At 42.8% G+C, this 25,887-nt stretch overlaps 1 protein-coding gene across 3 annotated transcripts in view; it reads right to left on the bottom strand.

Annotated features, from left to right (window-relative positions):
- CRACDL (CRACD like) overlaps positions 1-25,887 on the bottom strand; it is a 121,698-nt gene that overhangs the window by 28,528 nt on the left and 67,283 nt on the right. For 2 of the 3 annotated variants that reach the window (XM_060027675.1, XM_060027676.1), the window contains exons 2-6: positions 16,819-16,898; positions 10,223-10,391; positions 8,781-8,840; positions 3,202-3,337; positions 2,687-2,851 (exon numbers count right to left, since the gene is read on the bottom strand). In XM_060027675.1, coding sequence (XP_059883658.1) covers positions 2,687-2,851; positions 3,202-3,337; positions 8,781-8,840; positions 10,223-10,391; positions 16,819-16,888 — 600 coding nt within the window. In that variant the 5' untranslated portion in view covers positions 16,889-16,898. The remainder of the gene's footprint in view (positions 1-2,686; positions 2,852-3,201; positions 3,338-8,780; positions 8,841-10,222; positions 10,392-16,818; positions 16,899-25,887) is intronic. The other variant, XM_060027677.1, reaches the window with a different exon arrangement.

Genomic DNA, 25,887 nt, shown 5'->3' with positions numbered 1-25,887 from the left:
TTCAATTGTCTCCCAGGTCCCCCGAGGACACAGACCCAGAGGTGAGGGATCCAGCCCGCGGCCTCACCCACAGCAGGAGGCCTCGCCTTCTTTTGCCATCAGAGCTGTACCGTCTCCCCTGTTGTCTTTCCTTGTCACCCAGAGCAAATCAGACCTGCCAGTTTGCCACCTCGACCCCTTGTTTCCTACTTCATGGTCGGAAACCTAGATTAGGACCTCTTAGATGTAATTCTACCTTAAACATCACTAAAGAGATTTCCTCAGTCGTTACCTCATGTGGTAATGAGATTTTAAAAATAATTCCGTGTATTTCCTGAAAAACTCATCCCATCAGAAAATGTCACCTTGGCAGTGTCATCAAATACTTGTTAATGAAGACCTTTCTTCGTAATAATCTTCATTAAGTTCTCTGTCAAGCACGTGGGCCCGTGTAAGGCGTCACACAGGAAAAAACCCAACAGCCTGCAGTCCCATCCTTTTGGGGTTTAACGTGCCCTCACATCAAATAGCATGTGTTACATAGATGCATTTTAAAGGGTGCTTTGTCTCCCCCTCTCGATCGGCCCCCTGGACCCAGAAAACTATCAAGGCACAACATATGATCACTGTGTCTTCAAAAACCATGATGATAAAGATGATAGTTTTTAAGTCTTAAAGGCTCAAATTTTGGTTTCCGATGAAGCTAGTGGATTGTTCCTACTACCCAATACTTGATAAATTCTCAGAACGTTTTTTTAAGATGACATCACTACCAAAGGAGGGGTGTTGAAAAGGACAAGGTCAGCCCTGCCCAGTATGAGTGGCTCCCAGTCAGCGGACTGTGGAATTTGTGCATCACGGTGCTTTGCGGGTTTGGGAGCTGGGCTCACTCTTTAATCCTTAACAGATTTAGAAGCTACCCGCTCTCCTGTACCGTCTGTCCCAGCTAAACGCAGAGAACCACGACGCCGGGAGAGTCAGAGAACTGTGGGGTGGAAGGAGGGTGAGTCAGTCAACAATGGCTCGCCAGACACATCCCCCCAACCACGCAGCCTGAAGCACACACAGTCACATCCACTCCTGAGGCTGTGGCCACTGAGCTGCTGAGATGCGTGTGTCACGTGGTGATGACACCTTAACACGGCCATCAGACTGTCCACTTGCCCCTCCAGTATTTTAAGGTGCTAAGGGGTGCAGGGTGGGCTTGGAGTCCAGGCAATGGGCCAAATCTTCCTCCTTGTCCTCTCTGCTTTCTCCTCGAGGTGGGAGAGCAGGTGTGGGTGCCCTACTGCCCTCTGACCTGCTCGCAGAGCAAGCAGGGACAGGTTGACCCTAGGGCAGAATTCTGGAGAGAGGCATTCTCTGGCCTTCTGTGCAGAAACCCGCACCCTGGGCGTGTTCACTCTCAGCTACACCACAGCTCTTCCTCTGCCTTTATCCGTGGGGCTCTGGGAACCCACAACGGCAAACAAGTCAGGTAAATACTCCTCCTCCTGCCTTTGCAGGGGGGCTTCTGAACGTCCAAGTGGAAGTGACGGCTGAGTATATTTCAGAGCAGCACGGAACCTGCAGGACTTGCCTGAGGATGGCCCTCGACCAGGGCACAGGGACCCTCCAAGGACACACAGGGCAGGGGTGTGGCTATATACGTCATGGGTCGTAACACGGATGACTCCAACTCCATCCACCCCACAGCAAGGCTTGTCTACAAGGGGGAAATGATCCACTGTTTCATCACTTATGTACTCATGTAACATAAATGATATGGATTTTATCACTGAGCCCACTGTATGGGCTCCAAATGGCAGCACCACGAGCTATACTGTTTATACTAGGGCTCTCCAACCCCAACCCGGTCGCGGATCAGTACCGGTCCAAGGCCAGTTAGGAACCGGGCCACACAGCAGGAGGCGAGTGGCAGCGGGTGGCCAAGTGAAGCCCCATTTGCTGTTCCCCATTGCGCACACTACCGCTGGAACTATCCCCCACTTCCCCTACCCCGCCACATCCCCCTCCTCGGCCCCGGTCCGTGGAAAAACTGTCTTCCATGAAACCAGTCCCCGGTGCCAAAAAGGTTGGGGACCGCTGGTATACACACAAAAAAGTTCAATTCTTCCTCCTGGATTCCAAAGCGGGTGGGGGACTTCTGGGATCAGTTCTCCGCCCTGCTGAGGTCAGAGACACCTCTCCTGCTTGTCAAACTTTCCCTGCTGCCCTGTCTACCAGCGCCATGCCTCACATTTCTACCCCTAAGCTAACAAGTTCTCAGAGTCCCAAACTCAGATGCAGGAGCCTAGACTAAGTCATATATGTTACCACTCCCTTCTCCCTCCAGCCAAATGTCATGATGACAGAAAACAGATTCAAAGCCGTTTTCCTTCTTTTAGATGAGATGCCCGGTCTGGTCATCTGCTCAGACAGGAAAAACGAGGTATAGGGTTGATTGTATCAGCCCTCTATCCACCATGGAAAATGTTCCCCAAACCATATCTCCTAAAGATACCTGAATTTCTGCTCAAAGAATGAAAACAAATACAGTCCAAGGCCTGACAGTGGGTTCCAGTGACCTGGCTAGAATCCCTCCTGGCTGCATTGAGCATGAACCAGCACGGGAGTCTAAGGGGAACACACACGGGGGCCACCGGAGTCCCCGACAGCCCTATGTGGCAGGCGCGGATGGAGTCGAGGTGGTGCAGGCTACACTTGCCTTTATGGTGGTGCCGGGGCCGATGTCGTGCAGCAAGGACATCTCTGGGGGGCTCCTGGGCAGACCGTCGTCCTCAGAGCTCATGCCAGCATCATCTCCCCGCCTGGCCGGAAGGCCCCCCGGAGGAGGTGGCAGCCCCATTTTCACATTACACTGTATTTTTAACTAGATCGGAATAAAGAACATTTGCTGTTGTTTTCGTCAGCAACTTTTCTCAACAAATGCTCCCACTGCAATTCATTCATTCAAGAGATATTTTCAGCACCCTTGCCTGGGGCAGGGAACTGAACTGCGAGTCTGCCACCAGCTCTGCCGCTGTCATCTTGAAAATGAGTGGTTATAACTGAGAATGAGGTATGGTCCAATTGTAACTAACTGGGTGAGTCTTGGGAGAGCTGCGACGTGCATGCAATTGGGCTTTAAAATAGATCAAGTAAGCCCAGCAGAAATCATCTTAAGACTTCCCAATGCCTACCTGACATACGTACCCAGTGTCGCCACAGGGAAAAGTTTACCTGCAAAGCTTTAATCCGGTCACACACATTTTCTTGGGAAAAGACTCGCACCGGCCGAGGAGGGTCCTGTCCCGACTCAGGAATGAAAATACTGTCGTGTGAGAGGGCCCGGCTGCCCAGCGTGCCCCTTGACTCCCTAGGACGAAAGAAGCACTGTGACCCTCGGCTGGTCCCGGGGGGCTTGGGATGGGGCTAAGGGCACATGCTACAACAAGCCTTCAGCTGCATTTATTTTTTTTTAACTGCTTACGACTTTGGTTCATCCTGTCAAATACCACGGTCAATTATTAGGAGCTTTGTAGAGATAGGGATTTTTCTAACAGATCTGAAGGTTATGTGAATTCTTTTCGTTAAGGGAAAAACCAAGGTCTGACGAGGTGTGAGGTCTAGGACAGCAGGCCTGCAGAGAGGAAGGGCTGGCAGGGGGCCTGGGCTGGCTGGCAGGCTGTGCAGACTGTCCTGGGTGCCCAGGGAGGTTGAGGTCTTTCCTTGTAGGCAAACATGCAGCCCCTCAATGGGCTGGAGACCGTGTTTGCACAGCAGGCTGAGGGCTTGCCAGACGGAGGCATCCTTACAACGTGGTCCAAAACACACACGTCCACGGCTGGGTTTGAAAAGAATTGCGATGTGCAAAGCCACATCCTCATCTCATTACCTGATGTGATCTGTGCAACCCAGCCTGTGTGCCAAGGTCCTGGGGCGGAGATGGCGGCCCCTTCTGGCATCACCATCCCAGCCCCTTCCCCAGCCCCGAGCTCAAGGCTCCAATTTGGAACTGAACCCACAGGACATTCACAAAACGTGCTAAGAGGATGTGGGAGTTATCGTCAGATTTTCCTAGCGGCGCTGGCGGCCTGAACAATAGGTGGAAGGAGGTGACTGAGACACGATGATGAAGGAAGGAAAGCCTGTCCGAAGATGCTGCCACCTTCTGCACCAACAGCCCTTCCCCCACCCCAGCCCTGGGCATCCTGTCCTTTGTGAGGCATTAGGGACTCCTGGGTGTGACCCCGCCCCATGTTGGTTAGTGATGTTTTCTAGCTTCCTTCCAGCCGCTAGAGTAAGTTTGCAAGTGGGGAACCCACAGCTCACAAATGTCCTCATATTTCTGGGAGAGAGTGAGGCCGAGTGAAAGAACCAGGAGGGCCTCCTGCTAATGGCAGCTGTTGTTACAGAGATCATATGCACACCTGGGCTGCCCTCCCACAGCGGGCAGCCCATGGCCACACCCTCTGGAAACCATAATCACTGCCCAAACACCTCCACTCTGGGTGTAACTAGAATTCAAGACAGTGTGAAAAGGCCGCTGCAAAGACACAAAATGCTATATGCTCAAGGCCATTGACTACAGCATCATTTATAGATGCAAAAGACTGGAAAGAGCCCACATGTCCCTCAGCAGGTGCCTGAATAAACTATGGGACGTGATATACTAGAGGCTCTGCAGCTGACCAAAGGGGTGAGGGGCAACCCTGTGTGCAGGAAGCACCAGACTCTAATAAGTGAAAAATAAAAACGGAGTGCAGACAGTGCTGTGTTAGCTCTGTGTGGGAAAGGGGGTATGAACACATACAAACATATGTGTGTTTGCGTATATTTTTAAAAAATAAAAATAGAAAGATAAGGAACCAATGAATAAAAATAGCCTCCTTTAGGGCTTCCCTGGTGGCGCAGTGGTTGAGAGTCCGCCTGCCGATGCAGGGGACACGGGTTCGTGCCCCGGTCCGGGAAGATCCCACATGCCGCGGAGCGGCTGGGCCCGTGAGCCATGGCCGCTGAGCCTGCGCGTCCAGAGCCTGTGCTCTGCAACGGGAGAGGCCACAACAGTGAGAGGCCCGCATACCGCGAAAAAAAAAAAAAAAGTCTCCTTTAAGGGGAAGGATAGAACAAGACGAGACTCAGGGTACCAAGGTTTCTACTTATACTTAGAATGTTGTCTTTGAAACTATGAAAACATTTTGCATCGTTAAAAGACAAAATCAAACAAAAAGGGAAATCAGCCTCTAAAACTAGAAAACAAACAAAAGGAAACAAGTCTAATTTTATATCAGGTTGTCAGCATAAACACAGAGAAAAGAATGATTTCAAGTGACTTTAACTTGACATCCAAGTGACTTTTGACTCTACATCTGTAATAGGATAAATTCTAAGAACAAAAAGCACAAAGACAGCAAATTGTACTTGGTAGTCTTAGTAGCAATATTAGTTTAAAAAAACAGTGCAGAACAATCTTTATAGTATGTAACCTCCGGGTGGGAAAGGGGGAAATGAAATTATTATAAGTACATTAAATGATGAAGAAAATAAATAATTTTATTAGTATCATTAGGAACCAAGATTTCCAGTAAAATAGAAAAGTGAATTCAAACAAAGAATCAAAGAAGCAACAAGTCTGTCTAAATAAATTTGAACTGGAAATGCCAGTGAATTAATGATTTATTTTTCTCTTAAAAAAACATATTTCCTAGCTACATCTACTGGAAAGGTCTAGAAGCAATGACAGCCAACTAACAATCATCAGCCCTGGCAGGCAGACTGTGGTCGCTAAAAACCATTTCACACTAAAAGGAAATGGCTGATTACAGGTCTACGGCAGGAAATGTACAAACTAACTTGGGATTTCTCATCATGCAAGAAAGCAAAGAACCTTCCAGAGACAAATGGGGCCATGTCAAAAGAACCAGGAGCTAATCTGAAGTGACTCTCAGTAGAATAGGATGGGACCGTGTGAGCATAAAAATGAACAGAGACTGTCATGGGTTAGGGCACATCAAATATATAAAAATCCATGCATTCACAATGATAGTCAAGAAAAAAAAGAAAAGAAAAAAAGAAAACTCATCACTCAGTTTTGGAAGTTTGCTAGGGTACCAGGTCATTACTCTGAAGGTAGATGGATAAAAAGAGAACCAAGCATTACCCTGCTTTTCCTGTACAACTTGTATTTCAGAGCAACCAAGGAGTTGATGAAGGAAAGGTCTTCTGCATAGACGAATGCTAGCTAGCACATATGCAGAATGAACGATCGAATTAGAAAAACCACCATTTTACAATGAAATAATGGATCTAGTAATGATCAGCAGCAGGTGTAAAAACCATCAGGTGAAGGTTCGTGGATGGATCACACTGAGAGAGACCCCCTGAACCCACCGCTCAGTCTCAGCATCACCAGAAGTGGGACAAACAGAAAGCATGTGCCTTGTGATGAGATGTGACAGGAAATATCCAGGACCGTCTTGAATCTAAATCTAATTAAATATCGAGATCCAGCTACCATTCTACGAGAAATGCAGAGAATACAGACATGAGTCCAATGATACCAAAAGCAAGCAAATCCCGATGTGGGATATTCTCCATTTGATCAGTGACATGAAACAAAGCAGGAAGGGTGAAGGAAAATTGTTATAGATCAAGAGACTCAAGAAGCATAACCCCACTGACACAGTACATGGGCATCAACTTCTTAAACCCACAGGGTTTCATGTGGTGTGTCAGCCTTAATGTACCTTGGTAAGTGGACCTTTTTGCCCATGGTGATGGATGACAAGTTGCTACACAGTCTAGAAGGCTCACGGACTCTTCAAAGAGGCTAAAGAGTACCTTTAAATTTTTGTCTCTTATACGGTCAATTACTCTATGACACAGGAACCAAGAATATATCACGGGGAAAGGACAGTCTCTTCAATAAATAGTGTTGGGAAAACTTGGACAGCCCCACGCAAAAGAATGAAACTGGACCACTATCTTATACCATACACAAAAATCAAAATAGATTAAAGACTTGAACGTAAGACCTGAAACCGTAAAACTCCTAGAAGAAAACATAGGGAGTAAGCTCTTTGACATTGCTCTTGGCAATGACTTTTTGGATTTGACACCAAAAGCAATGGCAACAAAAGCAAATATAAACAAGTGGGGGCTTCCCTGGTGGCGCAGTGGTTGAGAGTCCGCCTGCCAATGCAGGGGATGCGGGTTCGTGCCCCGGTCCGGGAGGGTCCCACATGCCACGGAGCGGCTGGGCCCGTGAGCCATGGCCGCTGAGCCTGCGCGTCCGGAGCCTGTGCTCCACAACGGGAGAGGCCACAACAGTGGGAGGCCCGCGTACCGCAAAAAATAAATAAATAAACAAGTGGGACTACATCAAATTAAAAAGCTTCTGTGGCACCATACTGTAAATCAACTATACTTCAATAATAAAAAAAAAAGCTTCTGCACAGCAAAGGGAACCATCAACAAAATGATAAGGCAATTTACAGAATGGGAGAAAATATTTGCAAATCTATATCTGGTAAGGGGTTAATATCCAAAATATTTAAAGGACTCATACAACTCAATAGCAAAAACCCAATCCAATTAATAAATGAGAAGATCTAAATAGACATTTCTCCAAAGAAGACAACAGACGGCCAACAGGTACATGAAAAGGAGCTCAACACCACTAATCATCAAAGAAATGCAAATCAAAAACAGGAGACAAAGCTTCAGATCTGTTAGAAGGGCTTTAACAAAAATGACAGGAGATAAGTGGTATCGAGGATGTGGAGAAAAGGGAACCCTTTTGCACTGTTGGTGGGAATGTAAGTTGGGGCAGTCGCTATGGAGAACAGTATGGAGGTTCCTCAAAAAAATTTAAAATAGAACTACCATATGATCCAGCAATCTTGCTTCTGGGTATTTATCTGAAGGAAATGAAAACAGGATGTTGAAGAGATATCTGCAGTCCCATGTTCATCACAGCATGATTCACAATAGCCAAAACATGGAAACAACAGAAGTGTCCATCAATGGGTGATGGATAAAGAAGACGTGGGACATATATGCAACAGCACATTATTTAGTCATGAGAAAGGAGGACATCCTGCCATTTTCAACAACATGGATGGACCTTGAGGGAATCATGCTGAGTGAGATCAGACAGAGAACGAAAAATACTCTATGATCTCACTTCCATGTGGAATCTAAAAAAGCCGAACTCATAGGAACAGAGTAGAAAGGTGGTTACCAGGGGCTGGGGGGTGGGGGAAATGGGGACATGTTGGTCAAAGGGTAAAAACTTCCAGCTATAAGATGAGGAAGTTCTGGGGATCTACAGCACAGTGATTACAGTTAATCATACTGTATGATATACTTGAAAACTGCTACGAGAGTAGATCTTAAATGTTCTCACCACAAAAAAAAAACGGTAATTAGGTGACATGATGCAGGTATTAGCTAATGTTATGGTGGTAATCATGTGGCAGCATGTAAGCGTATTAAATCAACACGTTGTACACCTTAAAGCTCCCATAACATTATATGTCAATGATCTCTCTCAATAAAGCTGGGAAAAAAAGAGAGAAAGCTCTTGTCTCCCCTCTGCGCTGTTCTCTAAGGACATTATTTGCACTTCCCGGGTGTCATCATAACTCCACCCCAAGCTTCCGCTCCTAGCATCACTCTAGCAAACTTTCACCAGTAACTGAAGACCCGCCCCTGCCAGGTGCTGAGAATATAAAGATGAAAGGGGCACTGTCCCCACTCTCCATGGGCTCTGGTGACAGATGACGGACAAGTGGACAGGTCATTTCAGCCCAGCTCACCCCTCCTGCTGTGTTCTTATTCCTTGGCTGGAGGGGCCGCTGAGTGTTCTGGTCGAGAGACTGGGTGGGTAGAGGCGAGTGTTATAATGTCCCTGGGGCTGGCCCAGTGAAGACATGTAACAGTGAGCGATTAGTTCTATACGATGATGTCTTGCTCCCCAAGAGTTTGGAGCTGCCTTAAAAATGCGTGTATAGCCCGTCCTCTCCACTCTTCACAAGGTCCCATGTGGGTGCCTCCTATTCCCAGCCAGCACCAGAAAAAAAAACAACCTGAAAGACAAAGCTCAAACATCTCCTCTTTAGTCGTTTGGCGCCACCAAGCGGTCAGTGTAATTTCTACTCCTTTAGAAACAGGCAAGGAGACTGGTGAGGAAGGAGGGGACAGGACCCCATCTCAGCGCGGTCTGTCTCCCAATCCCAGGGTCATTATGCCTTATCCTCAAATTAAGGAGCCCATGTTGTTTAAAAGAAACAAAACCTGGCATGGCAACAGATCTGGTTTTGTTTTTGTTTTTTCCCTTTTACTCACAGAAATAACTGCTGGAATAACCAAAGCATATGTATTATAACTATATTCTGATGAAGTACAAGTTACAAAAATACAGATTTCTTCCCTAGACTTCCCCATATTTCATACCTGTTGAAATATGGGTTTCTGTTCTTCCTAACAATATTTTTGGATGATTTTTCTAAGACTGAACAGCAAGAAGCCTTCCCCCTACTCCTCTCTCTCTCTCCAGTGGAAAATTTTCTTATTGGGTTACTGAGGACTCAGGCTTAGAGAGATGTATTTTTCTGGTACAGTATCCAGGTCCTCAAAAGAGTTTTAAGTCAAATTAAATGAGGGATTACTTCCTAATCTTGCTACTTTCAGCTGTAGGACATCGGGCAAATTTTCCGAAATTTCTCTAAAGCTTGGTTTGTTCATTTATAAAATGGTATTTCTTACCTTCTCTTTCATAGTTATGTAGACTTTTTTATTTATTTATTTATTTTTTGCTGTACGCAGGCCTCTCACTGTTGTGGCCTCTCCGGTTGCGGACGCGCAGGCTCAGCGGCCATGGCTCATGGACCCAGCTGCTCCGCGGCACGTGGGATTTTCCCGGACCGGGGCACGAAGCCGTGTCCCCTGCATCGGCAGGCGTACTCTCAACCACTGCGCCACCAGGGAAGCCCTAGACTTTTAATATATACACACCTGGCACATAGCGGGTACCTGATAATGTTCCCCTACCCCCCGCTCCAACTTTCTCCATCCCTATGTACGAAAAGACAGAAAACACCATATCTATGGAAGAACCTCCAGTGGAATTACCTAGGAGGAAAGTAAGCTCAGAAACCCACCAAGTTACCATGACAACTAGCCCAAGTATTGGGGTCCTCCTGTGACCCCTCCTGCCCCTTCGAACACACAAGCCTGAAGGATGGAAAAGGCAACTTACTCCAGCTCATCCTCTGAGTCGTAGCCCACTGGCCCTGACTCGATGGCAATGACCTCACTCTTTGCCTGGCTTTGTTTCCAGGTGCTACTTCCTGTGGAAGAAGGAGATTCCTTTCTCTTCTTCTTCCCAAAGAACTTCTTAAACGTTTTGAATTTGGACTTTTTCTTTCCTATGCAAAAAGAATGCATGTGAGTATTTACCAGACACGTATGAGATGTGCACGAGAAGGAAAGTAAGATTTCTGTCCGTGCATCCATTATTCGCTCCTGAAAAGTCCTTTTACCACACAGAAGGTTGTGAAGCACACAGCATACCATTTTTGCACACCTGAAAACATCTTGATTTCTGTCTGTTTTGGACATTGAATAAAACAGCCAAGAAAGCTTTGGAGCATGATCACAGAATCAAGGCACAAGCAACTTCCCTCTTACTTGAAATCAACACTTTTTTAACATATCTTTCACTTCCTTGGTTCAATTTATTCCTAAAGAGTTAATTTTTTGATGCAACCATGCTTTTTATTTCTATTACCATACATTTGTTTTGCCCATTCTTGAATTCATATGGCACATCCTGTATGAGTAGAATCATACAGCATATACTCTTGTGTGTGGCTTCTTTCCCTCCATATACCGCTTTTGACACTTTGCATGGTGACGAGTGCATTTTGCATGCTTCCTCTTTTTCTAAATTGCTAAGTAATATTCCACTGTATAAATGAAATCAGATTTTAATCCCTAAAATAAAAATAGTCAAAAGCAAAAATTCCTGATGAGGTAAAGCCCGTAAATGATAACCCAACTTATTTTCCAAAATAATCCTCAAGTGCTAATACACATATATATATATGTATATATAACTGAATCACTTTGCTGTACCGCAGAAACTAACACAACATTGTAAATCAACTATACTTCAATAAAATAAATTCTTAAAAAATCTTCAAGTGCCCATGATTTCGGCAGCTCAGCAAAGTCCATTCCTTTCCTTCTGAATATGAGAACTAACAACAGAAGGATGGAACATCACAGGTTACCAGGCTGCTGTCTAATATATCCTGAAAATTTGCTAACAATTGATTTGTTTGATAAGTAAATCACTCTGTAAGCTGAATTCCTTTTTTTATAAATTTATTTTTTTTTATTTATTTATTTTTGGCTGCGTTGGGTCTCCGTTGTTGTGCCCAGGCTTTCTCTAGTTGCGGCAAGCGGGGGCTACTCTTCGTTGCGGTGCGCGGGCTTCTCATTGCAGTGGCTTCTCTTGTTGCCAAGCCGGGCTCTAGGCATGCGGGCTTCAGTAGTTGTGGCATGCGGGCTCAGTAGTTGTGGTGCACGGGCTCAGTAGTTGTGGTGCACGGGCTTAGTTGCTCCACGGCATGTGGGACCTTCCTGGACCAGGGCTCGAACCTGTATCCCCTGCATTGGTAGGCAGATCCTTAGCCACTGCGCCACCAGGGAAGCCCCTGAATTCCTTTTTAAAACACCAGGATCTTTATATTTGGTTTATGTTCATGCCCCCCTTGGGAAGTTTACATGATCTTGCCTTAATGTGGAGAATTTCTTAGGATTACTCTATAGTTGGAGTACCTATATGACCTTAGGTGGAGCAGATCCCTGCCCAAAAGGAAATGAGTCCTACAGCCAAGTTTTCTTAACTTACAGTGGGAGTTTCCTTACCTTTATAATCTCAAAACGTTTATGTTGTTAACTGATTGGTCTCAAAGAGAGCTTATTATTTGGAAAGCCTCTTCAGAGTTTTTTGCATCTGCCAGGACACCATCTGGCCTTTGCCTAGTTGACAAATAGGTACGCACCCCTGAAGGTCTGCACAAACACGCAGCCTCACGATCCTTTACAGTCAAAGAGGCTCCTTCGGGATTAAAGCAAGTGGCTACCAACACCCAGAGTACAGCCGCTGAACACTTGTTTGATTTGCCATAATTAGTTGGCCATCCACTGGAGGCCCGTTTGTGTTATATCTGTTAGGCTGCTAGGCTTTTTCATTCAATTTCTTTAATGGTTATAGGAACTATTTGGGTTTTCTATTTCTTGAATTTGTTTTATTGTTTCATTTTTCTAGAAATTTGTGTTTATTTCCCCCATTTTCAAATGCACTGGCATATAGTTGTTAATATCCTCTTATTATCTTAGCATCTGTACTATCTATAATAAAGCCCCCTTTTCTCAGCCCTGCTATTATCTGTCCCTCCTTTTTTCCTGGATCAATTACACAAGAGGTTTGTCAATTTCCTTTGCCTTAAAAAAAGTTTGGCTTTGTTCATTCTCTCTACTGAATGTTTATTTTTTTATTGGACTAATTTCTGGTCTAGTTTTTCCTTCCTTCCTCCTACTTTCTTCAGGTTTACTTTGCTATCTTTTTAAACTTCTTGAGATGAATACTTGGCTAATCAATTTTTAGGCTTTCTGTTTTTATAATACACACATTTAAGGCAATGCATTTCCTTCTAAATCTGTTTTAGCTGCATCTACATGTTTTTTCTTCTTTTTAAAAATATTTGTTTCTTTATTTATTTGGCTGTACCAGGACTTAGTTGTGGCACACGGGATCTTCCTTGCACCACACGGGCTCTTTTAGTTGCAGCACACTGGGCTCCTAGTTGTGGCATGCGGGATCTTTTTTTTTTAGTTGCGGCTATCGGAATTCTAAGTTGCGGCACGCATGGGGGATCTAGTTCCTTGACCAGGGATCGAACCCAGGCCCCCTGCATTGGGAGTGTGGAGTCTTAACCACTGGACCCCCAGGGAAGTCCCTGCATCTACATGTTTTGATATATAGTTTCCTTACTATTTGCTTGAAAATATTTTCAAATTTTCATTATAATACCTTTTTGGACCTATAGGTTATTTAGAAAAGTATGTCAATATCCAAGCACTTGGGGATTTTATTATCTTTGTTATTGAGTTCTAGCTTAATTGCGCTGTGGCCAGAGAACATACCCTGCATGATTTGAATCCGTTCAAATTTGTTGAGACTTGCTTTATGGCTTACCATATATTTGTAAATGTTCCTAGAGCACTTGAATTAATGTATTTTCTTCAATGTTCTATACACATCGATTAGGACAGGCCTTTTTCTTTTTAATTGTGTTGTCCAAGTACTTTGTCTTTAATTTTTAATACATCTGTCCTATCAATTAGGTGTATTAAAAATAACCCACTCTGATTGTAGATTTATCGTTATTTAACTGCCAATTTCTACTCCATAAATTTTGACATTATGTTGATAAATGCCAAAGAAAGGTAAAATTAATATCTTCCTGGGGAAGTGAACCTACTGTGAAATGACCCTCTTTATTTTTAGTAATGCTTTTTGCCTTAAATTTTATTTTGATTGCTATTGATACAGCTATGCCAGCTTCCCCTGGCCCAGTGTTGCAAGGTTCCTTTTCTTCTATCCCTTTTACCTTCAACTTTTCTGAATCCTTATATTTAAAAGATACAGAGTTTTAGAAAGCCAATTTGAGCTTTAAACTTCTAACGGGAACAATTAATGTAACTAGCTACTGACCCTTATTCTAATTACTGATATGTTAATAAAAACAAGTCTACCATCTCTGTGGTTTTTCTTAATCTCCTTTCTTGCTGTCTTCCGGACTAACTGACTTTAAAAAATTATTCCATTATCTTCCCACTTCTAGTTTGTAAACTTTGCCTTTTACCTCTGTTCTTTCACGGGTTACCCTAGAAATTATACCCCACATTCTATTAAGGGACAAAACAAGAAAGTTAGAATACTTTAATCCTATGTTTATGCCCTATTGTTTTCATTCTGATCTTTAAAAACCCAAAAGATATTATTCCATGTTCATTTAGATGTGTTTGCTTGTTTCTCATTGTCTTTGCTTATCATTCCTTCCTGTGTCCAAATCCTCCATCAGGATGATTTTCCTTCCACCTGAAGGGAGATTCCTTTAGAATCTGAGGGTCTCCTGGTGACAAACTCAGTTTTTGTTTACCTGAAAATGCCCTTATTTCTCCTTCATTCCTAAAATATCGTATCCGTAGGTTTAACATCCTAGGTTGGCAGTTATTTTTTCTAAGTTATGCTTTCAGTAATATTAAGACATTATTTCACTGTGTTGTGGCTTCTGTCGTGTGGTCAGGAAGTCAGTTTTTTGTTCCTTCGAAGGTAATCTTTTTTCCTCAGACTAATTTTAAGATTTTTTCATTTTTGTCTTTGGTTTTCTACATTTTCATTCGATGTGGATTTCCTTTTATTGATCCTTTTTGGGATTCATTCAGTTTCTTAAATCTGTGGACTGGGGCGTCTTTTGTGTTTTTTTTTTAAGTCAATTCCAGAAAATTCTCAGCTATTCTCTCCTCTCCTGAGACTGTGCTCAAATGCATGTTACACCCTTTCACTTATCTCTATGCTTCCTGTTCTCTTTCTGTATCTTCCTTCTTTTTACCACTCTGTGATACATTCTGTATACTTTCTTGTGCTCTCTCTCGAGCTGATATAATCTGCTATTAAACTCGTCCACTTAATTTTTAATTGTAATAGTTTTACTTATTTCTAAAAAATCCACTTGATTGTTTTTCAAATCTGGTACCTCATTTAAAAGTTGTTTTAAAAATTACATCAGTAAAACTGACTCTTTTTGGTGTATACAGAGTTGAATAATCACCACCAAAATCAAGATACATCATCATTGTGCTGTCTTTTGTAGTCAAACCCTTCCCCTACCTTTAACCCCTGGAGAGCACTGATATCTTCTCTGTTCTTATAGTTTTCCAGACATTTCCTTTTCCAGAATGTCATATAGAGTGATTCAGACAGTATGTATCCTCTTGATTCTGGCTTTTTTTCACTTACCACCATGCATTAGAGATTCATCCATGTTGTTACCTCAATCAATAGCTTGTTCCTTATTATTGCTGAGTACTGTTCCATTGTATAAACAAAGTGGTAAACAAAATGAAAATTGTTATAGGTTTTTGTGTAAACATAAGGTTTCACTTCTCTTAGGTAAATACCTAGGAGTGGGATTGGTGGCTCATAGACTGTGTATTTAATTTTATAAGAAAGTGCTAAAATACTTTCCAAAGTGGCTGTACCATTTGCATTTTCATCAGCCATATATGAGAGTTCCAGTTGCTCTGCATCCTCACCAGCATTTGTTTCTGTTTTTGTTCTGACATTCTAATAGGTGTATAGCGGTATCTCGGTGTAGTTTTAATTTGCATTAACTAATGACTATTGGTGTTGAGCACTTTTTCATGTGCTTTTTTGCCACCTGTGTATCTTCTTAAGTAAAGCATCTTTAAAAACCTTTTGCCTATTTTTAATTGGGTTGTTAGTTTTCTTACTGTCGAATTTTGAGTGTTCTTGTCAAATGTGATTTGCAAATATCTTCTCCCAGTCTGTGATTTGACTTTTCATTTTCTTAACAGTGTCTCTTACAGAGCGAAAGTTTTAAATTTTGATAAAGTCCAATTTATTGACTTTTTCTTTTAGGGACTGAGTTGTCATATCTATGAACTCTTATCTAATCCTTGGTCATAAATATTTTCTCCTATATTTTCTTTTAAAGCGTTTATAGTATTACATTTATGACTATGATATATTTTAAATTAATTTTTCTATACTCATTTGAGTTCAAATAAACTTTGAACTCTCAAAGTTCATTTTTTTACATATGAATGTCCAATTGCTTTAGCACCATTTGTTGAAAAGACAATTACCAGCGTATCTACTGAAATGTGACAGAGGAAAAGTAGTCCTAATATGGAATAATAAGGAAAATCTATCTGTTATATATGAAATAAAGTCTCTAATGAAATTAGTATCTGAAGCTAAGAGATAAGCGCTAGGATTTAATATTATTGGAAGCTGTTCCCCTGAATTACCTCAAAGACAATCACTATTAGCACTTTGACTTAAAACAAGAGAGAGAGACGGAGAACTCTGTCACCAAAATAAGGTGAGTCAAAATGGCTGATACGGGAAAAGGCACATGTGGGGAGATTAACGTTTTCTAATGTCAGTTTTACAACTCTATAAAGACATACAGAGCAATCTATGGATAACAGTAAACCAATCGCATAACTGGGTAACTCTTGGAATGCGTTATGAGATGATGATTGATGCGCTTGGAATTTAGCTCAGTAGAAAGTGCAATAAAGGTCTCCTGAAGGAGGATAAAAGCGATAAAAGAGGACTCAAAGGCTCTCTCTTGATATCATTATTTCTTCTGGATGATTAGACCATCCAATACTCTGCCCGATGTCCCGCTGAAACTTTTGGATGTTCCTGGATGATAAATGATTCCATTGCATCTCACTTCCTTTGCTTTTGAGTCAACCAAACTTTGGGACATGTTCACCTCCAGGAAGGAGGAAAATGAGTAATCCACCCCCACCCCCGCTGCCGTGTCTGACAGAGAAGCCAAGGAGCACTGCCCCCGGGTGGCCGCCAACTGTCTGGACATGCTCTCCAGCCACATGTGTCTGAACACACTGTGAACTGAACCCACACTCCACGTACAGAACCTAAAGCCCTGGCTCTAGCAGCCCCTCTCTCACCCTACAACGCAACAAGGGCTCCGCCCAGCACAGGGGAAGTAAGGGCCTTACCTGTGCTGTCCTCCCCAAGGCCTTCCGCGGCCTCCCGAAGCTTAATGTCCATCACCCTCGTGGAAATCATGTCCAGCTCACTAAAATCAGATAGAAAGTCATGTTAGAGGAGCAAGTCTAACAGAAGTTATCAGTGACTGAAATGGTGGTGACTGCCTTTTGCCCATGTCCCTGGCAAAGACAGATTCCAGGTCAGTAGAGGCCAAAAACATGTCCAATATTAGTAACCACATCAGCATTTATCTAATCACTGACCAGAGCCATTTAATGGAAAATGCTTCACTGATTTACACAATGCAGATTTCATTCCTTTCTTTGAAAAAAAAATTTTCAGAAATTAGGTTTTTCTCTTGTTCACTGTAGAAAGTTTGGAAGATAGAATGAAAATCACCCATTATCCCATCAACCAAGAATGACTAACTATGGAACGTTTTAATGTATTTCCTTCCAATATCTTTTATGCAAATATTTATGTGCACAAGCACACATGCACTGTATTATTAGTAAGACTGAGTTCCTGATTTTCTTATCCCACATCAGTAAAATTCTTGATGTTATTGTAATGGCTACATGATGTTTTGATATTATGCTGTACCATCACTTATTTATATTGTTTCTTTTTTGAACTTTTTATGAAAAATTTCAAACAGATATAAAAGTACAGAGAATGTATAATGAATTTAAAACATGGGGACTCTTGTTCATTTTTACCCCTTCTCCACTCCCCGCTAACTAGGTTATTTCAAAGCGAATCATTCCACATACCAGTATCATTTCATCCATAGGGACTTGCCTTCTCCCCAGATTAAAAATTTCTGACTCTTCATGGAAATCAAATAAATGATTGCTGGTCAGTATTCCTGCTACAGAGTATTGAGCTGCGTCCCTGCTTTCCACAACTGACTTTTAAACAGCACATTCTATCCCACACAGACTAACTCCTCATTTACTTGGAAGGCTATTCCTTATTGGCAATTACTATGAATTCTCGTACTTTAAAAGGGAGCTAAAATATTTAATTAACCAATTAACATTTACCACTTGCACACAGTACATATGGGAAATGATGGGAAAAATTAAAAAAAAAATTAACAGAGGAAAGAAGATGCAGGTCTTTGCTAGAGCTGGGTCTAATACTTAGGTCTCCTTTAATATTAATGTCAAACTGCCCCATCCCTGACCAGCCAATTCCTTAAAAGGGGAACAAACCTTCATTAGCCTTGCTTCTTGATTTTGATATAATTTGGCTTTACAAAAATGTTGGATCAACAGAATGAAGGAGAAAGACATCACACACACAAATCATCTCAACTGATGCAGAAAAACCATCTGACAAAATTCAACACTCTTTTGTGATAAAAAAAAAAAAGCGCTCAAAAACCTAGAAATAGAGAAAAACTACCTCAGCATAATAAAAGCCGTATATAAAAAGTCCACAGCTAACATCATACTCAACACTGAAAAACCTAAAGTTTTTCCTCTAAGATCAGGAACAAGACACTCTCACCACATCTATTCAACACAGCACTGAAGTTCTAGCCAGAGCACATAGGCAAGGAAAATAAAGGGCATCTAAGTTGAAAAGGAGGAAGTAAAATGATCTCTGTTCACATGTGACATGATCTCACATGTAGAAAATCCTAAAGATCCCTGCCACACCGCACACACACAGAACTGTTAGAACAAATGAATTCAGCAAAGTTGCAGAACACAAAATGAACACACACTCATCAGTTGTTTCTATAAACTAACAATGAACAATCCCAAAAGGAAATTAAGAAAATAATTCCATTTACAATAGCATCAAAAAGAATAAAGCACTAAGGAATAAATTTAACCAAAGAGACAAAAGACTTATATCCTGAAAACTAGAAAATGTTGATGAAAGATTGAAACTAATGCCAATAAATGGAAAGACATCCCGCGTTCATAGATTGAAAGACTTCTTGTTGTTATGACGTCCATACTACCCAAAGCAATCCACAGATTTAATGCAATCTTTATCAGAATCCCTGATCCCACAGTATCCTGCCGCTTGATGTTACTATAGGGGATGGGGCGGCTACCAGAGGATTTGAAGGAAGAGGCAGTAGAGAAGGAGCAATGCAAGGAGCAAGGAGAGTAAAAGTGGTCAGATTTGGTTAAGAGTCACCAACTACTACCCTGGATACCATCTTCTATGGTTGCCGCTGAGCTAGAAAGGTCAAGTGCTTGAGGTTTCTATCGCTTGAATTTGGAGTTAACAGCTGCAATTACTTATCAAGCATGCAGCATATCATCTGATTGTCTCATTTCATCTCCAAGAACTCTAAGTATTCCCATTTTGGAAATGAGAACATGTATTATGTATCAGGTAAGTTTATTAACTGGCCCAAAGTAGGGAGGCAGAGACACCAACCTATATACCCATACTGACCGCATATGAAGGGTGGGCAGGCTCTTATGAGGCCTGGGGATACAGCGATGGACGAGACCGACTTGGTCCCTGCCTCTGGCACGTGCTGACCCAGTGCAGTGGAGCATCCTGAGCTGTCCCCAGAGGGGCTTAAGGGAAGCTGGGAAATCCGAAGGACACCAATCTCCCACGGAAATGGCTCTGCCTGCCAAGCAGCCCCTGTCCAGCATCAGGCCAGGCTCAGAGGCTGAAGGAGCCCCAGGAGACCATCCATTGGGTCTGACAGGGCATCTTAGTCAGCAGGGGGTGGGGGTGGGTTGAGGCTGCCAGGATTTATCAGCTAACACTCCTAAGAAACCGTGAGGTTACCTTCAAAATGTCCACTTCTGCACAGTTTACAAAATGTTCCTTGCCAGGAAGTGCTGAGAACATGCAAGCGTATGTGAGCGTGTGCACAAGCTTCGGAGGTGGGTGTACAGGAGGGCGCCCATCCCGCTGAGTGTGGAGTAGACCCAGGAGCTCAGAAACGCTTCTCCCTGGATTGAACAACATGGCTGTGATAAAGCCCTGTGCACAGGGCAGAGGGCTCAGGAGCAGGTGGGAGGGTGAGCGGGAGACACCAGAGGATGGCCCGGTCCTCACCTTGCTGGAAGGTACGTTCTCGGCGGGGGCCCAGGAGCAGAAAGCAGCACGAGAGGCCGAGGCTGCTGATGAACTGGCGCTCAGAGGCAAAAGCCACCCCCAGACCAAGGGACGACAAGTCAGCCTCGCCCCACGTGGGAGGTTTGAAAGCCTGCTCACGCTTGAGGTTCCAAACAGCTTCTTACTCATAGGAGTGCAGTATGATGCGGAGGAAACGGGAAAGACTTGGAAGGGAGGCAGTGCTGGAGCTGAAGCCGCATCCCATCATGTACCAGGGCGGAGCCTCTGTTTCCTGGTTTACAAAATGGGGGCAGTAACACTTTAACGAAATGGGACTGAGAACACAGCACATACAAGCACCCGCTGAGAAGAGCTGTCGCTTTCTGCATCTCGTTTCTCACCATGGGCTCACGCCTCTGCACGATTGCAGACAAGAACACACATCACCGGCATGCCCTAGGGACTGGCCATGCTGTCTCACATAGGCACAGTCTCCTTGGGCAAACGGCTCGCTTTGGAGCCACCAGTATCAAAGATGAAGACACCTGGGCTCCTAGATGACCCCTGACCTTCGCAAGGCTCCGCAGCCCGACGGACCGTGAATGAAACTGTTGCCAAGGAACTGACAGAAGTATATTCCAGGCCCCGGAGGAACGCCCTCCACCTGGGACTGCGGGCTGTGCGGATGGAGGACCGTCCCCTGCACTCGAATGCTCCAGGTGCAAACACGCCGCAGCTGTTACAAGGGAACGTCTTCTCTGTTGAGCCCAATAACTTGCCCTGCTGAATACATGTTCCTCAACCCGAGCAAAATTGAAGAAAAAGCCAGAAGGAGACCCATAATTAGGAAGGCAATGTGGCAAATAACCAGTATCTCCCAGCACCCCTTCTTCTCGCTGTAACTCAAAGTTCAAGTCAAGTGGCCCCAATGTCCCCTCAACCAGCTTCTGCCCTCCACCATCCCACCCCGTTGCTCTGACAGCTCAAGTCCAAGTACAGGAAAACTGGTTCTTTAAACCTGGACCTGAGAGGGCCTCTTCAGGGGTTCTAGTTAACTCAAAAGGGTGCTGAGCCTCCAGACCCCTCTGCACAGCACTCATCAGTGTGCATCTGGGCGCCTAACAGGATTCAGGGGCGTTCTGGATCCAAAGAAGGAACCTTGTGAGGGCTGCCCCACTGCCTCTCTCTGAACCCTAATTCACCAGAGGCTTCTCCCCAGCTTCCAGCAGAATTCCATCATTAGTTGCAGCTTATACTGAAAAATTCTACAGAAGTTTATTCACGTGAAGAATGAGAACAGATTTTAATATGGTATTTTAAAGGTACCCATCCATTACACTTATTTACACAATGCAAAGCAAAAGATCTGTATCCTGATTACATACCTCTGAGCCCATAATTGTATACAAAAACCTTAGTGTCCAGCCCTACAGACCCACTCATTCCACACCACCCTCCAGGCCCTGTTTGCATCTCTGTGGTATTCTGTCTCAGCCCCTGTACCTGTCTTCACAATGCTCACCACAGCTGTCAACAGCAACTTGTTTGTTAGGTGTCTGCCGACCACTCCCCTCACTTCCAAGGCTGTGAGCTTCTATGCCTGTCACATCCATTGCTCTCTTACCAGCAGTAAACAATCCAAAAATGAAGTTAAGAAAACAATTCCATTTACAATAGCATACAAAAATAAACTACTCAGGAATAAATTTAACCAAGGAGGCAGAATACTTGTACTCTGAAAACTACAAAACATTGTTGAAAGAAATTAAAGAAGACATAAATAAGTGGAAAGCTATCCTGTGTTCACAGATCAGAAACTGAATATGTTTAACACAGCAATACTCCCCAAACTGATACACAGATTCAATGCATTCCCTTATCAAAATCCCAGATGGCTTTTTGCAGAAATTGACAAGTTGATCTGAAATTTCGTATGGAAATACGAAGGGCCCAAAACAATCTTGAAAGAGAAAAACAAAGATGGAGGACTCGCATTTCGCAGTTTCAAAACTGACTACAAGTCCACAGCAATCAAGAATGCGTGGTAGGGCTTCCCTGGTGGCGCAGTGGCTGAGAGTCCGCCTGCCGATGCAGGGGATGCGGGTTTGTGCCCCGGTCCGGGAAGATCCCGCATGCCGCGGAGCGGCTGGGCCCGTGAGCCATGGCCGCTGAGCCTGCGCGTCCGGAGACTGTGCTCCACAACAGGAGAGGCCACAACAGGGAGAGGCCCACGTACCGCAAAAAAAAAAAAAAAATGCATGGTACTGGCACAGAGATATACATACAGATTAACAGAATTCAGGGTCCAGAAATAAAATACATTCATGGCCAAAAGATTTTCAACATGGGTGCCAAGACAATTCAATGTGGGAAGAATCAGTCTTTTCAACAAATGCTGGAACAACTGGACATTCACATCCAAAACATAATTTGTACTCCTACCTCACGCTATACATAAAAATTACCTCACTGTGAATCATAGACTTAAATGTAAGCGCTAAACCTAGAAAACTCTTTGAAGAAAACATTAGAATAAATTTGTGATCTTGGGTTAGGCAATGATTACTCATATGCAACACCAAAAGGGAAGACAGATAAGCTGGACTTTATCAAATGTATAAACTTCTTGTTTCAAGTCTAATCTATCAAGAAAGTGTAAAGGCAGCTCACAGACTGGGAAAAATATTTGCAAATCATATATCTGCAATATAGGGATTTGTACCCAGAATATATAAATAATTCTTATAACTCAACAATAAAAGACATCCATTTTAAAACAGATGAAGGATTTAAACAGATACTTGTACAAGAAAGGCAAACAAATGGCCAGTAAGCATATGACAAGATGTTCAACATAATTAATCATCAGGAAACTGCAAAGCCAAACCAAAGTGAGATACTACTTCACACTCACTAGAATGGCTCTAATCAGAGAGATAGACAGTCACAAGTGTTTGCAAGGGCATGGAGCAATTGGAATGCTAATTCATTGCTGATGGGAATGCAAAATGTTATAGCCACTTTGGAAAACAGTTCCTAAAAAAAAAACCCCACAAAACATAAAGATACCATACAGTCTGACAATTCCATTCCTACGTGTTTACCCTAGAGAAATAAACACATATGTCCATGGAAGATTCTAGGGAAACAGTGGAGTAGGAGGCACCAGGAATCTGCCTCCCACTTAGAAAACAACCACACTGGCAGAATCTGTTTAAGGTAACTATTTTGGAGTCCATTTAAGGCTTGCAACTTCCCCTGGAAGGTTGGTATGGAAATTGCAGTTAATTTCAGTCAATTTCAGCTCTTAGCTCAATAGCATCTACTCACCCCCACTCCCTACCAACCCCCCCCTCCACAGGCAGCCACGAATCTGTTCCTAGAGCAGCTTGCACACAGCTTGAAGGAACCATGGTGGGCAAAAAGGACCCTGCTCTCCAAATACTGGGGATCTGTGCTGTGATTAATGCTTATGACGACAGAGTTGCAGACAAAGAGGTGGGCCGCCACTATTGCTGCACCTCCCCTTACTGTTGCAAGCCCCTCCCCTTCTAGCTGCACTAACTTCCAGGAGCTTTAAAGGCCTGGGCTGGTGCTTCATGTCTCCTCCCCCACTTCAGTTTTCTCTCTTCCCCTTTTGGGAGCCAGACATTAAGTACTGGGGCATTCAAAAGCAAACTGTATATATGGGACAAATAAGAAAGTTACTGTATATGCCCAGGGAAAGGCACAGGCTTAGAAAAGATCTGAGAAGACCTTAAGATTACAGTTTAGGCTGATCCTTGGCACAAACATAAAGCCCAGCAAACCCAGAGGAAGGGGGAGAATCCGATTTCCAGGGTTACCACATTATTAGATTCAAATGTCCAGTTTTGAATCTGAAAAAGATCTGGTGGCAAATCTACTAGACAAAGACTTTAAAACAACTCTCTTAAAGATGCTCAGAGAACTAAAGATGCAGAGAAAGTGAAGCAAATAATGTATGAACAAATAGAAATATCAATAAAAAGGTAGAAAACCTTAAAAGGAAGCAAAAAAAAAATCTGGAGCTAAAAATAATAATAATAACAAATGAAAGAGTCACTAGAGGGTTTCAAAGGCAGATTTCAGCTGGTAGAAGAAAAAATCAGAAATCTTGAAGATAGGACATGGATAAAGTGAACAGAGCATAAGGGACGTGTAAGACACCATCAGTTGGATCAAAATACACTGTAGGAGTCCCAGAAGGAGGAGAGGGGAGAAAGAGGGGCAGAGAGAATATCTGAAAACTTAATGGCCCCAAACTTCCCAAATTTGATGAAAGACATGAATATAAACATCTAAGGAGCTCAATGAATTGAGATACATTATAATCAAACTGTTGAAAGCCAAAGATAAAGAATCTTGCAAGCAGCAAGAGAGAAGCAAATCATCACACACAAGGAATCCTCAATAAGATTATCAGCAGGTTTCTCATCAGAAACTCTGGAGGGTAGAAGGCAGGAGGCCAATCTATTCAAAGTGCTAAAAGGAAAAAAAATAAGTCAACCGAGAACCCTGTACATGGCAAAGCCATCTTTCAAAAGTAAGGGAGAAATTAAGACATTTCCAGATAAATAAAAGCTGAGGGAGTTTGTTACCACTACACCTGCCCTGTGAGAAATGTTCAAGGGAGTCCTGCAGGTTGGAATGAAAGGGAACTAGACAGTAACTTTACACCATATTTTAAAAATGGATAAAGAATATGTGGTATGTATACAGAATGGAATACTTCTCAGCCATAAAAAAGAATGAAACTTTGCCATTTGCAGCAACATGGATGGACCTGGAGGGTATTACGCTAAGTGAAATAAGTCAGACAGAGAAAGACAAATATTGTATGATACCACTTATATGTGGAATCTAAAAATACAACAAACTAGTGAATATAACAAAAAAGAAGCAGACTCATAGATACAGAGAACAAATGAGTGGTTACAGTGCGGAAGGGGGGAGGGGCAATATGGGGGTAAGGGATTAAGAGGTACAAGCTATTAGATATAAAATAAGCTACAAGGATATATTGTACAACACAGGGAATATAGCCAATATTTTATATATTTTATAATCAATGGAGTGTAAACTTTAAAAATTGTGAACCACTATACTGTACACCTGTAACATAATATTAAAAATCAACTATACTTCAATTAAAAAAGAAACTAACTTAAAAAAGCTCAGTAAAGGTAAATACATGGCAATTATAAAATGGTAACTATATACATGGTAAATACATGGGCACTTATAAAAGCTAGTACAGTTACCCTTGAACAACATGGGTGTGAATTGCCCAGGTCCACTTAAATGTGAATTTTTTCAATAAGTATGTACTACAGTACTACACCGTCCATGGCTGGTTGAATCCCTGGATGCAGAGCCACAGATATGAAGGGCCAAGTGTAAAGTTAGACTCGGATTCTGCACTGCGTGGAGGGTTGGTGTCCCTAACACCAACATTGTTCAAGGGTCAACTGTATTACTGTAACAATGGTTTGTGACTCCACTTTTTGTTTTCTACACAATTTAAGAGACTAATACATTTTTAAAAAGCAATTCATCTCCAGCTATAAGGTCCTGCCATCCCCGGAAAAGAGTTAATAAAGCCACTGGAGTACCCATCCATGCTAAAAAAAAAAAAAAAAAGCAATTAGTTGTCTAAAAGCTAGTATGACTGTAACTCTGGTTTGTAACTTCACATTTTATTTGCTACCTAATTTAAGAGGTTACTGTATTTTTTCAAATTATTAATTTATGTGTCTGCACACACAATGTTTAAAGATGTTATTTAGTGGCATCAACAACTGAAAGCAAGAGGAACAGAGATGTAGAGGAGCAGAGGTTCTGTGTGTCATGGAAGCTAAGCTGGTATAAATCCAAATTAGAGTGTTATAACTTTAGGATGTTAAATGTAATCCCTATGGTAACCACAAAGAAAATTGCTGTAGAACACACACAGAAGGAAATGAGAAAGGAACTTAAAAGTTTCACTACAAAAAAAATCAACTAAACACAAG

The sequence above is a fragment of the Delphinus delphis genome, chromosome 12 (assembly GCF_949987515.2).
Source record: "Delphinus delphis chromosome 12, mDelDel1.2, whole genome shotgun sequence".
In the NCBI taxonomy this organism is placed as follows: Eukaryota; Metazoa; Chordata; class Mammalia; order Artiodactyla; family Delphinidae; genus Delphinus; species Delphinus delphis.
The sequence above is the reverse complement of the archived record's forward strand: the minus strand, read 5'-3'. Positions and strand labels throughout refer to the sequence as shown.